Source organism: Peromyscus leucopus, chromosome 20 (assembly GCF_004664715.2).
Source record: "Peromyscus leucopus breed LL Stock chromosome 20, UCI_PerLeu_2.1, whole genome shotgun sequence".
Lineage (NCBI taxonomy): Eukaryota > Metazoa > Chordata > Mammalia > Rodentia > Cricetidae > Peromyscus > Peromyscus leucopus.
Window position 1 is genome coordinate 36,511,371 of NC_051080.1, and position 17,891 is coordinate 36,529,261.

Here is a 17,891-nt window from a genome sequence, read left to right on the forward strand (position 1 = left end):
CTTTCTTCTGACACGCTGCACGTCCCGGGACCGTCATCTCAGCTTCCTGGCATGTCTGCAGTGATCACCAGCACCCGCGGTGAGTCGAGTGGAGACATGGGAACCTCCTATGTAGAGGGCACACAGTTGTGCGGCACCATCGCAGTGAAGCTGGAGGACCCTGTTTCTAAGCGGAGAAGCCTCAGATCTCACAGTAAAGGACACAGGACTCTGCAACACTCTTGTCGCCAAGGCTGGGTTTGGTTCTGCCCTTTCAAGACTGACGTGAGCAATTCTAGAGTTAAAACTATCGCCAGATCTTTGAAAAAGCGAACCCTGCGCTTTCTCTATGAATCACTGTCTAGGCACCAAATCTTCCTTCCTGAGGAATAAAACCCGTTTTGTGCATAACAGAAACCACTGGAAAAGCAACAGCGCGGGCCTCTTACCCTTTTCGACAGGATCAGCTTGGCATTCCGGAGCTCTGAGCCTTTGCAGGTTATCGGCAGCTCTTCCTTCGGTTGTTTGACTAAGAATGGAGGAGAAGGGCAGCCATGAGGAGGGGCGGTCGCACCTGCTACTGAGAGCTAAGACTGCTGGGGAGGGCTGCCTGGTGACCAGCAGACTGCTAGGTCCTGGCCTATCTGTTTAGAAGCCGCACGGAAGACAGGACACTGCATAGGCAAGTTCCTCTTCCTGGCAGGACTCTCCTGGGTCAAATATACCTGATGGCGCCACCAGGTGGGCGTTATGAAGGGACAGGGATCGAAGCACCTGGTACGGTGTGCCACCTAGCAGATAGTCAGTCCCACGTGATCCCATCCCTCCCTCCTTCCTTGTCCAATGTCCAGTTTGATGGAAGGCTACTACAGAAGAGGACAAAAAACTATCCTCAGGTAGAACTCTGGACTCCTACTCAATTGCATTTCAAAGATTTAAAAACCAAAAACACAAAACCTGGGGTCCACTTCAGTGGCAGAGCGTGTGCTTGGCATGTACAGGCTCTGGGATCCATGCCTAGCACCACAAAACAAAAACGCTAAAAAGAATCTAAACTTTAAAAAAAAAAATCAAAAATCAAACCCCACAAAAACACTTTTCAGGCTGAGAAAGGATTTTTTGCCTTTGTCTCCCGGGCTGCCGTGAGTTTTCTCTTTTAAAGACTTCTTCTCCAACTCATATTCCTCAATTGCCTTCAAAAACCAGAAGAAGAAAAAAAAGGGAGGGAGGGCGTTAGAGACTGAGGTACTGCCAGGGAAGAGGTTAGGGGTCAGGCATGGGGTTTTTCCCTTACTGGCATCCAAAAGCCTGAAACAGAGAATGGAGCCGAGTACCTCTTCTCTTCCCCCGGGTGGTAGGGACCTTGGCCATCGGTGTCACTGACGGGTGCCACTGGACCTTGCATTATGCTGTTCTCCTGGCCCCACTTCTGAGGAGCACAGGATGCAGACAGGGCTCTGACTGTAACCCACAGGCACACACGTGCAGTCTTTCTATAAGAAGGTAATAATGATACCTACCTTCCATGGTCCCTCGACGGACCTGAGAGAAAATATCCAGCGCGCTTTCACAACAGCACAGAGCTGTGGAACAGGTGCTTACTGGGAACTAACACTGTTTTCAGTCAGTGTACCCCGGACCTCTCACCGAGCCCACTGGATCTCTGGTGCTGCCCACCCTCACCTCAGAGAAAGAAGGGAAAGTGACGGTTGGTGGCCCTCACGAGGCACGCCTGGCCCGTGAGGGGCTAGCTGGGCTTGGGTAGAGTTGTCTGTGGGAGTGCCGGCTGTGTCTCCCGGGACACAGGGTTCTGGGATGGGAGAAGTGACCTCACAGTCAAGTCGGGCACATAAAGGTAACAGTAGACAGACAGACCTACACAGACTCCCTTCATGTGCACTCACAGACATAGACGGTCCCTGCTGTCACCAGGTGTCCCTCTAAGCCCCTCTAAGTCCCTAACTGGGCATGTGTTTCAACTCATCTGATCCCTGTGAATGCCCTCAGGTAGGTGGATAGTGTCAGGCCTTTTACCGGATGTTGAGGGCCATTTTCTTCCAGTCAGAATTCAAGAGAAGAGTCTGGCAGGACTTTTAGACCAGCAGTCTGACTGGAAAGGTCACACACCTAGTGTGCCCTCCCCACATGAATACATCCATGCACAGGATCATTCCAGGGAGAGTGTCCACGTTCTCTACTGCTATTCACAACTGAATTCCAATCCCAGCTCAGAGGTGTGCCGGGAACTGACGCTAGTGGTCCCCTCCTCATTCATAAAGAATGGCTTCGCTTGTATGAAAAGAAAACGGGGCCGGCAAGATGGCTCAGCATATAAAGGTGCCCGTCACGGAGCCTGATGACCTTAGTTGGTTCCTGGGACCCACAGGATGGAAGGAGAGAACTGACTCCCACAAGCTGTCCTCTGGCCTCCGTATGTGTGCCATGGCAAGCACGCATGTTCTCTCTCTCTCTCTCTCTCTCTCTCTCTCTCTCTCTCTCTCTCACACACACACACACACACACACACACACACACACACACATTTAATTTTTTTTTTCTGGAGCTGAGGGCTGAACCCACGGCCTTGGGCTTGCTAGGCAAGTGCTCTACCACTGAGCTCTAATTCCCAACCCCTCATTTAATTTTTTAAAGGGAATTTGACTATATTTATTCCACTGAAAACTTTTACTTCTAGGACTGTATTCTGCAGACTTATGCAAATGAGCCCTGTGGTGATTTTTTTTTTTTTTTTTTTTTTTTTTTTGGTCAACTTGACACAAACTAGAACCATCTGGGAAGAGGGGCCTCATCAGATTGGCCTGTGGGCATCTGTGTGGAATATTTTCCTGACTAATGGTTGATGTGGGCAGTGGCACCCCTGGGCAGGGGGTTCTGGGTTGTATAAGAAAGCAAACCAAGGGGCTGGAGAGATGGCTCAGTGCTTTAGAGAACTTGTTGCTCTTTCAGAGACCTGGGTTCAATTCCCAGCAACTACACGGAGGCTCACAACCCTCCATAATTCCATTTCCAGGGGATCCGACGTCTTTTCTGGCCTCTGATGGCACCAGGCACACGGTGTGCACAGACATCCATGCAGGAAACAGTCACACATATGAAATAAAATAAATCTAAAGGAGGGACGCCAGGCAGCTGAGTGAGCCATGAAAGGCGAGCCAGCAGGCCGCTCCAGTTCTTGCCTCCAGGTCCTGCCTTGACTTCCCTCAGTGACAGACTGTAGGCTGTGAGAGAAAACAGACCCTTCTCTATGTTCACTACGCTCGAATGTTCACTATGCTCGAATGTTCACTGTGCTCTAACATTCACTGTGCTCGAATGTTCACTATGCTCGAATGTTCACTATGCTCTAATGTTCACTGTGTTCTAATGTTCACTGTGCTCGAATGTTCACTGTGCTCGAATGTTCACTGTGCTCTAACATTCACTGTGCTCGAATGTTCACTATGCTCGAATGTTCACTATGCTCTAATGTTCACTGTGTTCTAATGTTCACTGTGCTCGAATGTTCACTGTGCTCGAATGTTCACTATGCTCTAATGTTCACTGTGTTCTAATGTTCACTGTGCTCTAATGTTCACTGTGCTCAAATGTTCACTGTGCTCTAACATTCACTGTGCTCGAATGTTCACTATGCTCGAATGTTCACTATGCTCTAATGTTCACTGTGTTCTAATGTTCACTGTGCTCGAATGTTCACTGTGCTCGAATGTTCACTATGCTCTAATGTTCACTGTGCTCTAATGTTCACTGTGCTCAAATGTTCACTGTGCTCTAACGTTCACTGTGCTCGAATGTTCACTGTGCTCGAATGTTCACTGTGCTCAAAGAGGGGCTGCAGAGAAGGCTCAGCAGTTGAGTCCTTCCAGAGGACCGAGTTTCGATCCCAGCAGCTCACAGCAGCTCACAGCAGCTCACAGCTGCCTGTAACTCCAGCTCCAGAGTCCCAAGTCCTCTTCTAGCCTCCTTGGGCACCTGCACACACATGGCACACACACATAAATAAAAATATTTTAGGGCATAAAGAGATGGCTCAGTGGTTAGGAGCACTGGCTGCTCTTCCAAAGGATCCAGGTTCAATTCCCAGCACCCACATGGCAGCTCACAACTGTCTGTAACTCCAGACCCAGAGGATCTGGCACCCTCACACAGACAATATGCAGGCAAAACATCAACGCACATAAACTAAATAAATAAATAATTTAAAAAATATTTTAAAATACCATTGAGATACTTATCATTAGAAAATAAATTGGTTATGCTATATACAATTTTTGGAATACTATGAAGCCAATAGTACTGACTAAAAAAAGTCCCCAAGAAGGTATTTCTTCTAAAAATAAATAAATCAATGAATAAATCAGTAAAAACAAAAGCAGGCTGTAAGAGAGTATTTACAGCATGTTCCTGCTTATATATATTTTAACAGACAGAAAAGAATAATAACCCAAAGGAATGTAGTACCTGTGAAAATAATAACCTATAAAAGCTCTGGAAGAATCCATGGCATAGGAATAGCAATGGCTATCTCAAGGGAGGAAAGTTGTCAAGAAAAGAGTAGCTTTCACTTTTCACTTATAGACAGTCTGAATATTATGGAACAGCATATATTAATTGGCTAGTTAATTTTTTTAAAATATGAACCAGGTGTGTTGATACACGCCTTTAATCCCAGCACTAGGGTGGATCTCTGTGAGTTTGAGGCCAGCCTGATCTACACAGTTCCAGGACAGCCAGGGCTACACAGAGAAACCCTGTCTGGAAAAACCAAAAAGAAGGAGAAGAAGATACAGAGATGGTTAACAAGCAATGAAAAGATGCCACATAGCCTGTGTGGTCGAATCGACACATGAAACACTACCACACACCCATAGGAACAGCCAAGTTCAGAACACTGGTACCACCAGATGCTGGTGGGGATTCCGAGCACAGGAACCCCAGACCTCACCGGTGGAAGGGCAACACCTTGGAAGCGGCTTTGATATTGTGCTCTTTGGGATTTACCCAAAAGGCCTGAAAACTCACAGGGCCACAAAAGCTTGCACAGGGATGCCGGGCTTTATTCTTAGTTACCAGAGCACAGGAGCGGCCAATATGCCCCAGGAGGGGAGTAGACCAACCAACTGTGGTACATTCAGATAATGGGAGTCCTAGCAAACGCTCAAAGGGAATGGACTGCCCATGGGAGCCCAAGGGAGAACCTTCAATACACATCCTAAGCCAAGCCTCGGAAGCTGCACTGCATGATTCCAACGTCATGGCTTTCCTTAGGAGTGAAACCACACAGACAGTAGTGAGTGGCAGCCAGAGGTTAGGAGCTAAAGGGAGACCCAGGGCAGAGTGCAGTAGCTGAGGCAGTGAAGCGATTCTGCGTGGCACGGCAGAGACAGACATCATATGCATTGTTCAGACTCAGCATGAACATCAGGAGGGAAGCCTGAGATAAACTCGGAGGTTGGCGGTCATGCCCTGTCAGGGTGGCTCTGTGGACTGTAACTGAGGTATGGAGAGAGGTTGATGGGGCAGGTTATACATGTGTGGGGGTTGGGTATATGGTATACATTTCAAAGTGAACTTAAAACTTCTCTTAAGAAGCAGTCTGGCAAATGGATGGAACTAGAAAAAACCATCCTGAGTGAGGTAACCCAAACCCAGAAAGACAGTCATGGTATGTACTCACTCATAAGTGGATTCTAGATATAAAATAAAGAACAATCAGACCACAACCCATAGAACCATGGAGGCTATTTATATAGCATGGAGGTCCCTAGGACGACTGTGGCTTATAATAAATTTCGGTTTTACTCAATGATTGGAAAAAAAAAAAATAGTCAAACGAATGGAAACACATGAACTATGAACCAAAGGCTGAGGGCCCCCCAGCTGGATCAGGCCCTCTGAATAGGTGAGACAGTTGATTGGCTTGATCAGTTTGGGAGGCAACTAGGCAGTGGGACCAAGTCCTGTGCTCATTGCATGAGTTGGCTGTTTGAAACCTGGAGCTTATGCAGGGACACTTGGCTCAGTCTGGGAGGAGGGGACTGGACCTGCCTGGACTGAGTCTACCAGGTTGATCTCAGTCCTCGGGGGAGGCTTTGCCCTGGAAGAGGTGGGAATGGGGGGTGGAATGGGGGTAAAGGGAAGGGGTGGGAGGGGGGAGAACAGGGGAACCCGTGGCTGATATGTAGAACTGAATGGTATTGTAAAATAAAATAGAAGGAAAAAATATTTTCTCTAAAAAAAAAATAATAATAATTATCAAAAAAAAAAAAAAAAAGAATTAAAGAAAATGACCCCTAAAGGGAGAGGTACTAATGGGAGGGGTGGCCTTGTTGGAGTAGGTGTGGTTTTGTTGGAGGAAATGTGTCACTGTGGAGGTGAGCTTTGAGGTCTCATATAGGCTCAAGCCATGCAGAGTGAGTCAGTCCACTTCCTGTTGCCTTCTGATCAAGATGTAGCCAGCACTATGTCTTCCTGTACACCACCATGCTCCTCACCAGGATGATAATGGACTGAACTTCTGAAACTGTAAGCCACCACCTCAATTAAATGTTTTCCTTTGTAAGAAAAAAAAAAAAAGAAGAAGCAGCCTGGGTTAGCCGGGCAGCGGCGGTGGTGGTGCACGCCTTTAGTCCCAGCACTTGGGAGGCAGAGGCAGGCGGATCTCTGTGAGTTCGAGGCCAACCTGGGCTACAGAGTGAGTTCCAGGACAGGCACCAAAGCTACACGGAGAAACCCTGTCTCAGGGAAAAAAAGAAGAAGAAGAAGAAGCAGCAGCCTGGGCTGGAGAGATGGCTCAGAGGTTAAGAGCACTGGCTGCTCTTCCAGAGGACCTGGGTTCAATTCCCAGCACCCATATGGCAGCTCACAAGTGTCTGTAACTCCAGTTCCAGGGCATCTGACACCCTCACACCAATGCACATAAAATAAAGTTAAAAAAATATTTTTAAAAAAAGAAAAGAAGAAGAAGAAGAAGAAGAAGAAGAAGAAGAAGAAGAAGAAGAAGAAGCAGCCACCCCCACCGCCGCCGCCGCCACCGCCTGCTGGAGCTGGAGAGATGGCTAAGCAGTTAAGAGCACTTGCTGTTCTTTCAGAAGACCTGAGCTCAGTACCCATACTTCACATTGGCTCAGAACCACCTGTAACCCCAGCTCCAGGGGATCCAGTGCCCTCTCCTGGCCTCCAAAAGCACCCATGCACAGGTGGCATACAGAGACACACACACACATTTTTTTTTAAGTTTGCTAATTTTTAAAAAGTGAACTTTGAAATCTCAGCTGAACAAACATGCCTTGGGAGATATGCAGGGCCCTCGGGGCGACGCCTTGATGACCCTCCCTGGGGCCCTTTGTTCCTAAAGGCCTTTGCCTCAGCTCCGGCATCTGCTTTAACTCACCGAGGTACTGGTCAACAGGCTGGAGTCCAGGTCTATTTCAGTAATCCTCTGGTTCACATGGCTCATGGAGCCAACAATGCATGCTGGGAGGAAGCTGCTAAGGAAACTCTCCAGGAGGCAGTCGCACACAGCAGAAGGGTCTCGGCCAGGAGGGTGGTCCAGGCTGCACCATCTCTGAGTCATTCCCTCTGCCAATATTCATGACTTCATCTTGTTTAAGTGAGTCGCTTTTATAAATGAAAATAGACGGACTGGTATGAGCACTCATCTCCGTAATCCGAGCACTTTGGAGGCTGAGGCAGGAGGACGGCCTTGAGTTTGAGGCCAGCCTGCACTTCAAAGTGATCTCTGGGCTAGCCTAGAGGGTATAGTCTGTCAAAAATAAAAACAAGAAGAGAAAAAAGCAAGCACACAAACAAAGACAAGAAAAAGGAAGAGAAAGAGGAGGCAGAGGTGGAAGCAAGTTCCCTGTGTTAGTCACCTTGAGAAGTACAAACCAAGGAAAGGGCATCCACACTGCCTCAGCCTCTCTGGTAGAGTCTTGGGGGGGGGCGTTCCTTCTGGGTATTGTTTGTTTCAGGGGTTTTTGTTCTGTTTTGTTTTTGTTTTTGGAGCCGAGGATCAACCCCAGGGCCTTGCGCTCTACCACTGAGCTAAATCCTCAACCCCTTGTTTCAGTTTTTGACAGAAGAAGACAGGATGTCTATGTAGTGATCCTCCTGCCTCAGGCATGTGCCCCTGCACCAGCTTGCCTTCTAGTGTTTTGTGCAAGCAGAGCTGCAATGTCAGTGGTGCCTGGTTCACCTCCATGACGCCTCTTCCACAAGAACTTGCCTGATGGCCGGATAATGTTTACAATATCGTTTCAGTAACACCACAAGAGCCACTTAGAACATATACCTTAGCGCTGGGCTGTTGCTCTGTAAGCCACTTACAGCCTTTCACGACGATAAAAAATGCTGTGGTGAGTGAGCATGGCCACGGGGAAGTTTCACATTTTGGACTATTTCTTTTCTTTCTTTTATTATTATTTTTTTAAAAGATGTTTTGTCGGGCAGTGGTGGCGTACACCTTTAATCCCAGAACTTGGGAGGGAGAGGCAGGCAGATCTCTGTGAGTTTGAGGCCAGCCTGGGCTACAGAGTGAGATCCAGGACAGGCGCCAAAACTACACGGAGAAACCGTCTAGGGGGTGGGAGGGAGATGTTTTAATTTTGTACATATATGTTTGTGTTTGAATGCCAGGGCCTGTGGATCCCCTGGGGTGACAGATACAGGTGGCGGGAACAGCTTGATGTGGGCGCTGGTAACTGAACTGAACTATCAAGCACTTTTGACAGCGGAGGCATCTCTCCAGCCCCTGGGATATTTCTTTAAGAGAGATTTTCAGGTGTAGGATGACAGGGCCACAGGGCACCTGCTGGCATCAGCTCTCAGTGGAACCTCTCTTTGAATCTGATCGGTCCTACCCTATCTGTTACCTTTCACCTTTACATTTCACGTCTTAGCCTCAGGGTCTCCCAGGACGCGGCCTCTGTAAGCCTCATAATCCTGCCGCTCCACTCCTTCTCCATGAAGCAGGCTCATTCTCCCTTCCATTACCCTCAAGTGTTCTTCCCGTGGGGAAGGCACTTGGAAAGCCAAGACACCAAGAGGGACATGTGACGCAGACTGGGCCAAGTTGAGTGTGGGATTAAGAAGGGCATTAGAAGGAGACCCAAGAAGGTAAGACTTGAGAGAGTCAGATGGGCTCACTCTAGCTGCTCTCCCGAGAAGGGCTTGGGAGAGGAATGTGGAGAGGGAGAGGCAGAGTGGAAGCTGCAGTTTGCCTGGTAGCAGCAAGGCCTGGGGTTATTTATAACTTGAGAGGCCTGTTTGCTGGATGGACTGAGATGGGGTTTTGTGATGCAGAGATACAGTTCCGTGGAAAGATGAGGTTCAGTGAAGGTGGGACCAGGGAGAGAGCAGGGGTAGGCAGAGCCTGGGGGATGCCAGAGGGGCAGGACAGACTGAGCCTGAGTAGGAGGGCGAGCAGGTGAGGAGAGGTGAGGTCAACCAGAGGAAATGAAGAATCTGGGTGGTGAGCTCACCTCTCTAGGGACAGAGGGCTAGCTCCTGACTTCCTAGTTGCTGTCGATTATATTCACAGCCCTAATTCTTGGAAAGGCAGAAGTAAGGGGAGCCAATCAAAAACTTTTTCCCTCTTTCAACAGATACAACCTGGGCATCTGTTTTTTGAGTTCCTTCTGCTTAAAAAATAAACCTCAGGGGGGCTGGTGAGATGGTTCAGCGGTTAGGAGCACTGGCTGCTCTTCCAGAGGACCTGGGTTCAATTCCCAGCACCCACATGGCAGTTCACAACTGTCTATAATAACTCCTGTTTCTGGGGATTCAATACTCTCACACAGACATACATGCAGGCAGAACACCAATGTACATAAAATACAAATGAATAAATGCTTAAAAATAAATAAATAAATAAATAAATAAATAAATAAATAAATAAACCTCAGCCAGGAAGTGGTAGCACACACCTTTATCCCAGCACTTGGGATGTAGAGGCAGGAGGATCTCTCTAAGTTCAAGGCTAGCCTGGTCTACAAAGTGAGTTCCAGGACAGCCGTGGCTATTACACAGAGAAACCCTGTCTGGAAAAACCAAATGTGTGTGTGTGTGTGTGTGTGTGTGTGTGTGTGTGCGCGCGCGCGCGCGCGTGCATGCGTGCGTGCACGTATTAAACCTCAAGTTGAACAACCCTTCAAAACATCACATTCCTTTAGAGGCGACACAGGACCACGGTACGTAGCGTGGGCTAACAGGTAACATATATGAGCCTACGCACTCATCACAGCACAGGTAAGGCTGTTAGATGTACGTGGTCTGACTGTGGGTGACAACATTGAAGGATACTGGGTGGATTGTCTTGCAGCTGCTTCCTCAAAGCATTCTCCAGTACTTTCCGCGAATTGGCAGAGACCACCAGGCGCTCGTCCAATGGGATCATTGGCAAGGCGGTGATATTGATGACGTCCATTCTCTTGACAAAATCCATTTTCCAATTTTTTGTGAACTGGCAGACAAAAAGTCTCCTCTCTTCTCCCACTCCAACCTTGTTCTTTATTCAGTCAGCCTGCTGGGATAAAAGATGGCATAAAACCACCTTAGAAAAGGAAAGCAGAGAGACCCACACAACAGCCATGTTGAGCAGGGACGACAAGGAGCGTAACACACAAGTAATCAGGAAGAAAGGCTTTTGTTCGGGAAGTCCCTTTTTTTTTCTTTTCTAAAGTGATACAAAATATTTATTCAAAGTTATCTGTTTTATGCAGTTGTCTTCCCCCTCAGTAGCCTTGCTATAACCATCTCCTTTACATCTGCCTTGTAGTCGCCATTTTTTAAACAATATGCATAAGTGACGCATGCGTGGGATGACACTGGAGAGCTCTTCGGTCACTTGCCACCCTATTTTTAGAGGCAGGGTCTTCTATTCAGTCCGAAGCTCACCTTTTAGCTAGTCTGACTGGCCAAAGAGCTCCTGGGTTCCACTGTCTCTGCCCCCAAATGCTAGGGCCACAGGCACTGGAGGCCATGTATGGCTTTTTTATTTTATTTTATTTTTTGACACACAGCCACCAACCACTGCGTGGCCCATGTATAGCTTTTTTTTTTTTTTTTTTTTTTTTTTTTTTTAAGGATCTACTTTATTTTGTATAAATGAGTATTTTCTTGCATGCATGTCTGTGTAGCAATTGAGTGTTGGTCCCTGTGGAGGCATCAGGAACAGGAACCCCTGGAACTGGAGCTACAGTTATGGTTATGAACCACCATGTGAAAGATGTAGTTTCCATGGTGGAAGCACAGCTTAAAAATACAACGTGGAGGGGCTGGAGAGATGGTGCAGCAGTTGACTGCTCTTCCAAAGGACCCGGGTTCAATTCCCAGCTCACAACTGCCTGTAACTCCAGTTCCAGGGGATCTGACACTCTCCTGCATAGACACATATGCAGGAAAAACACCAATGTATATAAAATTTTAAAAAATCACTTAAAAAGTTAAAACTATATATAACATGGAAAGCCCAGGGTTACTAATAACCTGTGAGAGGGTTATTTGTTGGATGGGGTCTGAAGTCCTCAGAGACAGGGTTGTGATGCAGGGATACAGTTCAGCAATAAGATGAGAACTGACCAGGTAGAGCCTGGGGGATGCCAGAAGGGCAGACTGAGTCTGCACAGGAGGGCTAGCCAGTGAGGAGAGGTGAAGTCCTCTGTGAGAACGGTGATTGCTCTTATACACCCAGTCTGCCAAATTCATATTTTACAATCTACCCTGAATATCAAGACTGCAAGAACAGCACATTTCCTATATACAAATATCTTACAGCTATACCTAAAAATGTAAAGGAAAAAAACACATATATTTGGTTAAGAGCTAAGATACCAGAATGCAAAATCAAACAAAATATCCAAATTTGACAGCATTAATTTAACACAATGATGCTTCAGCAGTCACTCTGTCACTGAAAACAAGTGTATGAGCACAATCCCGAGTCCCCAATGGCTGGGAGTAGAAACTGCTAAGCAGACACACCAGTGTCTCCTCCCCTCTGTACCCTCACACTGCCAGTTCCCACGATAGACTGCTCCACATGGTCAGGTGTGGTGGTGAACCCCTTTAACCCCAGCGCGAGAGAGGCAGAGGCGGGTGGATCTTTGAGTTTAAGGCCAGTCTGGGCTATAGAGTAAGTAAGTTCCAGGACCACCAGGGATACACAGAGAAACCCTGTCTTTAAAGTGGGTGGGGTGGGAGATGGTTCAGAGGCATAGGACACTTGCTGCCAAGTCTGATGACCAGAGTTTGATTCCCCAAAACCTTGATCCCAAATGGTAGAAACAAAGAACTCATTCCCTCACCCCCTGACATATATGCTGTGGTACACTCACTTCCTCCATTCCAATAGATAAATAAACCAATAAATGTAATGCATTCAAGGAAAAAGAATGTGCCAGCAGCATGCTGTGCAAGCCAGTATAAAGAAGGCCTGTTCCACACAGATTGTAAGCCCAGTGCCACTTTGAGATCTTTGGCAGCAGTTAACTCTGCAGCTCACACACTATTGAGCCAGTATGATAATGCGTATTCAGAGACAGGTAATGCCTGGGGGGCACTCACCAACCTAAGACAGAGCGCCTGTGTGGCCTGGGCAGGCGTCTCCATGACGTCCCACGCAACCTAAGTCAGAAGCTCATTTATTAGTAAAAGGGGGACAGGTCCCTGGCCCCCGTTTTGGGTAACTGTTGCCTTGCTTGCTGACTTTGACCTTGATATCCTCCCTGTGCTAATTCCCTCCCGGGTTTCACCCTCCAGAATGTCTGTGTATCCTGCATTATGGGTGTTAACAGCTTAGATGCAAGACTGTAAAACATTGCAAACTTCTGCCTCCTGGGTTCTCCCATTGTGCTGTAAGCCTGTATTTAAGACCTCCTCCCTCCTTCAATAAATGGCATTGGGGGGGAAGATAAGTGAATGGGCTGGAGAGATGGCTCAGAGGTTAAGAGCACTGGCTTCTCTTCCAGAGATCCTGAGTTCAATTCCCAGCAACCACATGGTGGCTCACAACCATCTGTAATGAGATCTGGCACCCTCTTCTGTATACATAATAAATAAATAAATTAAAAAAAAAAAAGGCCTGTTCCATGTGCTCACTTAGTCCCCTCAACTACTCAGCCTCCACTGCCCAGTTCCCGAGCCATTTCCAAAAGGGGGAGGGGGAGGGGGAAAGGAGACAGTAAAAAGGGGAGGGAGGAGTAAAAATCAACAGCTGTGGTGGCCACATCATCACCTTCCCTGAGCAGTGGCAGTATGGTGTTGCCTAAATTGATGAATCCTATTTGTAAAGTCCTAGCTGGGGAGGACAGGTGGCCACAGGCTTGGACAAGGAACGCCATCAAGGCAATGGATGTAAAACAGGTAGTATCAAAGCACTACAAAAAGTCTTCTTGTTCCTTCAAGCAGTCAACTGCAGTAGCAAAATATCCGCAAGACAAACAAAGCCCTTAAAACACAAATATTCCTCTTTTTTTTTTTTGAGCTGAGGATCAAACCCAGGGCCTTGCGCTTGCTAGGCAAGCACTCTACCACTGAGCTAAATCACCAACCCCCATAAATATTATTCTTAAACAATTGTCCAAGCCACCGGGCAGGGGCTGGCAATGACTCAGTAGGAAAAGGTGACCTGCCCTTGATTCCTAGGATTCACATGGTACGCGGAGAGACCTGACTCCCACAGTTGTTCTTGGCCCTTATATGTGCACTGTGGCGTACACACACCCAATCACAATGACTAAAGAAATCTACATTAAAATAAAAAATAAAAAACGACCCAACAGCAGAGGGCTGGGAAAACGGCTCAGGGCTTGATGCTCTTGTAGAGAACCTGCCTTTGTGTCTGAGCAACTAGGTTGGACGGATAACACCCATGATTTGATGCCCTCTTCCGGCCTCCTCTCAATCTGCATGTGGGCATGTGCCCACACATACCTAAAAATAAAATCAGTCTTTCAGACAACTAAGCATGGGGCTGGAGAGATGGTTCACAGGTTAAGAGCACTGGCTGTTCCTCCAGAGGTCCCGAGTTCAATTCCTCACAACCATCTGTAATTCAATCTGGTACCCTCTTCTGGCATGTAGGCAGGACACTGTATAAATAATAATTAAATAAATCTTTGGGAAAAAAAAATCTTGGGGCTGGAGAGATGGCTCAGTGGTTAAGAGCACTGGCTGCTCTCCCAAAGGACCTGAGTTCAACTCCCAGCACCCACACGGCAGCTCACAACTGTCTGTAACTCCAGTTCCAGGGATCTGACACCCATATAGACAAATGTGCAGGCAGAATACCAATGTACACAAATAAAAATAAGTAATTTTTTTTAAAAGGTCACACAGGACTAAAGTTCTCATGAGTTCAAGCTGTGTAGAATCCCAAGGATGAGCTGAAAATGGCAAAAACATGTTTTTCCATAGAGGCATTAACTTGAATAACACCAGCAAGCAATAATGAGGAATCTGAAATAAACGATCCACTACTCCCGGGAGGAGCACAAAAAAGCGTTCCAAGAACAGTTCTGTGTTTGGAAGAAACTGAGGTGACAAGACTCATCTTGTTTTCTTGGAGTGTTCTCTCAAGTTCTCAGAAGTCTCCTCCCCCAATTCCATGTCTGGACCATGTTCTAACATAAGTGCACACCACCAAGACTGGCTTTATTTCCATGGATTTGGGGTTCCGGACTTTTGGGGGTTCCAGACTCGGGTCCTCATGATTGCACTAGGCTGACTTCCCAGCCACCCCACCTCCATGGCAGGTGTGTAACCTAGAGCTTCAGACACGCTAAACAAGCTCCCTACCACTGGGCTCCAGCCTCAGTCCTGTACTTTTTTTCCGAAACATGATTTCTCTGTGTGGCTCTGGCTATCCTGAAATTTGCTGTAGACCAAGCTGGCCTCGAACTCACAGAGACCTGCCTGCCTCTGCCTCCTGAATGCCAAGATTAAAGGCGTGAACCACCACTGCCTGGCTTTGTACTTACTTTTTTAACTTGAGGACGCCTGCCCTTCTCCACACCCATGATAGAAACTTTTAGCTTTTTTTGTTTTGTTTTAAACTTGTGAGTGCTCATGCATGTGAGTTCACATGCTCTGGTGTGTGTGTAGGTCAAAAGACCATGTGTGGGAGACACGTCTCTTTCCACTGAGTAGGCTCCAGAGACCAAACCTGAGTCATCAATCTTGGCTGCACATTATCTGCAGAGCCATATGACAACCCTGACTTAGTTTTCAGAGGCAGAGACAGGATCTCTGTGAATTCTTGACCGGCATGGTCTACAGAGTGAGTTGCAGGATAGCCAAAGCTACATAGAGAAACCCTGTCATGCGACTACTTGGCAAGTCAGCATATGACATCAAGTCTCTTTGCCTTTCTGGGCCTCAGTTGCAGAGACGCTTTGGAGTAGGTGTGTTACAAGAAGCCCACCAGAAAGGACCACTCAGACACAGTTTACAGCCAATTGAATGTCTTTATTCCAGCCAGTTGGGACCACACCCAGGCATTCAAGGACCTAGGTGTGGCCCCGAGTGTCCAGAACATGGAGTTTTTAAAGGCCGAATCCTGGCATCTCGCCCAGCAGCTGCAGGGGGCTTTTCAGAAGTAAGCAATTTTAATAGAAGCTATGGTAGGCAGTTAGCTCGAGGGAGTTCCGAACAGGCAGACAATTTAACAGAAGCTAAATTAGCTAGGACATCCCAACCTTGGGTTCCAAAAACAGGGCTGGGTAATTTTCCACGAGATGCTCTATCAAGGAGATCAAATTCTAGTTAAACCTGAAATGGCTTCAGCAAGAATACGAGATGGAGGAACCTTGGCACTGTCTCGCCCTGTCACATGTGACCCCAGGACTCTTTGCACCTCTTGAAAGTTGTAATCGCAGGACAACAGTCCTCAGCACAAGCCGTCGAGGGCTTTTTGTATCCTCAGAAAACTGCACCACTCCTTGTCCCGAGCTTTAGGATGCTCTGGCCTGTCTCCTGGGCCCAGCCCTCTGCCATCTATCTCCCTCCATATCCAGAGACCTGGTGATAATGAAGCCAGAGTCTTAGATCTTGTCCTCAAGCAGCTCATACAGAATGAGAGGAGGGAGCTAAGGTCATGGGGAAACTAACTAACCTGGGTCTCCATTACCACCCTCCTTCCTGCACCCTGTTGCCCCAATTCAGTCTTCCTCTCCACTCTTCTCCCCAGCCATGCATCCCAGAGGCCTGCCCCGTGGACCTCTCCCTCGTTCCCTATCATGCTATAGATACCTTTATCAGTGGGGCAGGGATACACGTACCCATGGCGCACATGTGGAGATCGGAAGACAACCTCATGGAGTCAGCTTCCCTTCCGCCTGGGCTCCAGGGGTAGCATTCAGGTCATCAGGCTTGTGCGATGAGCACTGCACCTGCTGAACCAGGCCGTGCCATGCTCTTGATGCCCCCATCTATGTCTCTGCACATGAGGTCCCATCTGTGGACTTGTCCCCGGGTGTCACATCATCTTTAGAAAGACCTGGAATTATCCCAGGCCACCAGAACAACCATGACTCTTTTAACTGCTCTATGGGAGGCATGGAGGTCCTTGTGCTCGCAGATCAGCACTAGGGGAAACCAGGAAAGTTAAACACACAGGGCTGCAGGGCAGCAGTGGCGCACACCTTTAATCCCAGCACTCAAACGGCAGAGCTAGGCGGATCTCTGTGAGTTCGAGGCCAGCCTGGGCTACAGAGCGAGATCCAGGACAGGCACCAAAAACTACACAGAGAAACCCTGTCTCGAAAAACCAAGAAACAAACAAACCAACAAAAACAAAACAGGGCTGTCTCTTCAAAGGGAGAGATGTACCACCCGTTTTCCTACCCAGAAGGCACTGACAGTTAACAGCCTGGTGACCTCTGCTGGTGACTATCTGTGTGGCCAGGCCACGCGGATCCGCAGACCCTCATCTTGAGCCGTCTGTCTCAGTCTGTCTACAGCGTCGTCCTCCAAACCTTCTCACGCTTGTTTATCTTGAACTTTTTTCTCCGTTTTCTTTAGAACCCATCTTTCTGGAAGGTGGCACTTTAACTTTACAAGCAGTGTTGATGCAGTCCCAGCTTATGCTTTAGTTGTGCACATGGGATTGAGTTCATTATCACCAGGAAACTTTTTACTAATTGTGCTTAAACATGCTCAGGGTCAGACTCTCAAAGTTCGAATTAACACCAGCTACTGAGTCCTGTTGAATGGAACTACCTTCTTCTTTTTTTTTTTTTTTTTTGAGACAGGGTATCTCTGTGTAGCTTTGCGCCTTTCCTGGAACTCAGTCTGTAGTCCAGGCTGGCCTCGAACTCACAGCGATCCGCCTGGCTCTGCCTCCCGAGTGCTGGGATTAAAGGCGTGGAACTACCTTCTTATCTCCCTCCGATCATGACTCCGTTGGCCTGGTGGCTGCAGGGATCCCTCCACAACACCCCATCCCCCTGCCCAAGCCCACTGGATGGAAGGAAATACTGACCCAGGCCCAGGTTGGTACTGTTTCTTGCCCTCTGCTCCTAGTCTTTAGCCTCACAGGCCAAACAGGGAGAGGTAAGAGGAGGCAGGTGCATTTGAAGGCTTCTCGTTGTCCTCCTACCCATTCCCCAGAATGGCTGGAAAATTACACTCTGTTCTCTGAGAAGCTGGGCTCAGATGACTCTGTCGGAAGCTTCCAGCTTTAGCCTAACGCTATTACTCATGCCTAATGTGAGAAATTGAGTAGCATGTTTCTAAAGAGGAATGTTTAAAATACTCACACTGCTCCAGGATGAATCCTTCCTCACACCATTTAAGGATACGTGTGCTCAGGAGCACAGTCAGTTTTTACTGTCGTTGCTTGAAGAGGAGTGGGGGGGGAGCCAGCTTCATTGAAAGCTGAGCTATGCCCAGTTCGG

General features: G+C 47.8%; 1 protein-coding gene across 1 annotated transcript in view; it reads right to left on the reverse strand.

Moving 5' to 3' along the window:
• Fam227a (family with sequence similarity 227 member A) overlaps window positions 1–17,891 on the reverse strand; it is a 58,417-nt gene that overhangs the window by 38,408 nt on the left and 2,118 nt on the right. Inside the window, exons 2-5 of the mRNA XM_028871155.2 lie at window positions 10,300–10,522; window positions 7,391–7,473; window positions 1,103–1,172; window positions 429–508 (exon numbers count right to left, since the gene is read on the reverse strand). Coding sequence (XP_028726988.2) covers window positions 429–508; window positions 1,103–1,172; window positions 7,391–7,473; window positions 10,300–10,441 — 375 coding nt within the window. The 5' untranslated portion in view covers window positions 10,442–10,522. The remainder of the gene's footprint in view (window positions 1–428; window positions 509–1,102; window positions 1,173–7,390; window positions 7,474–10,299; window positions 10,523–17,891) is intronic.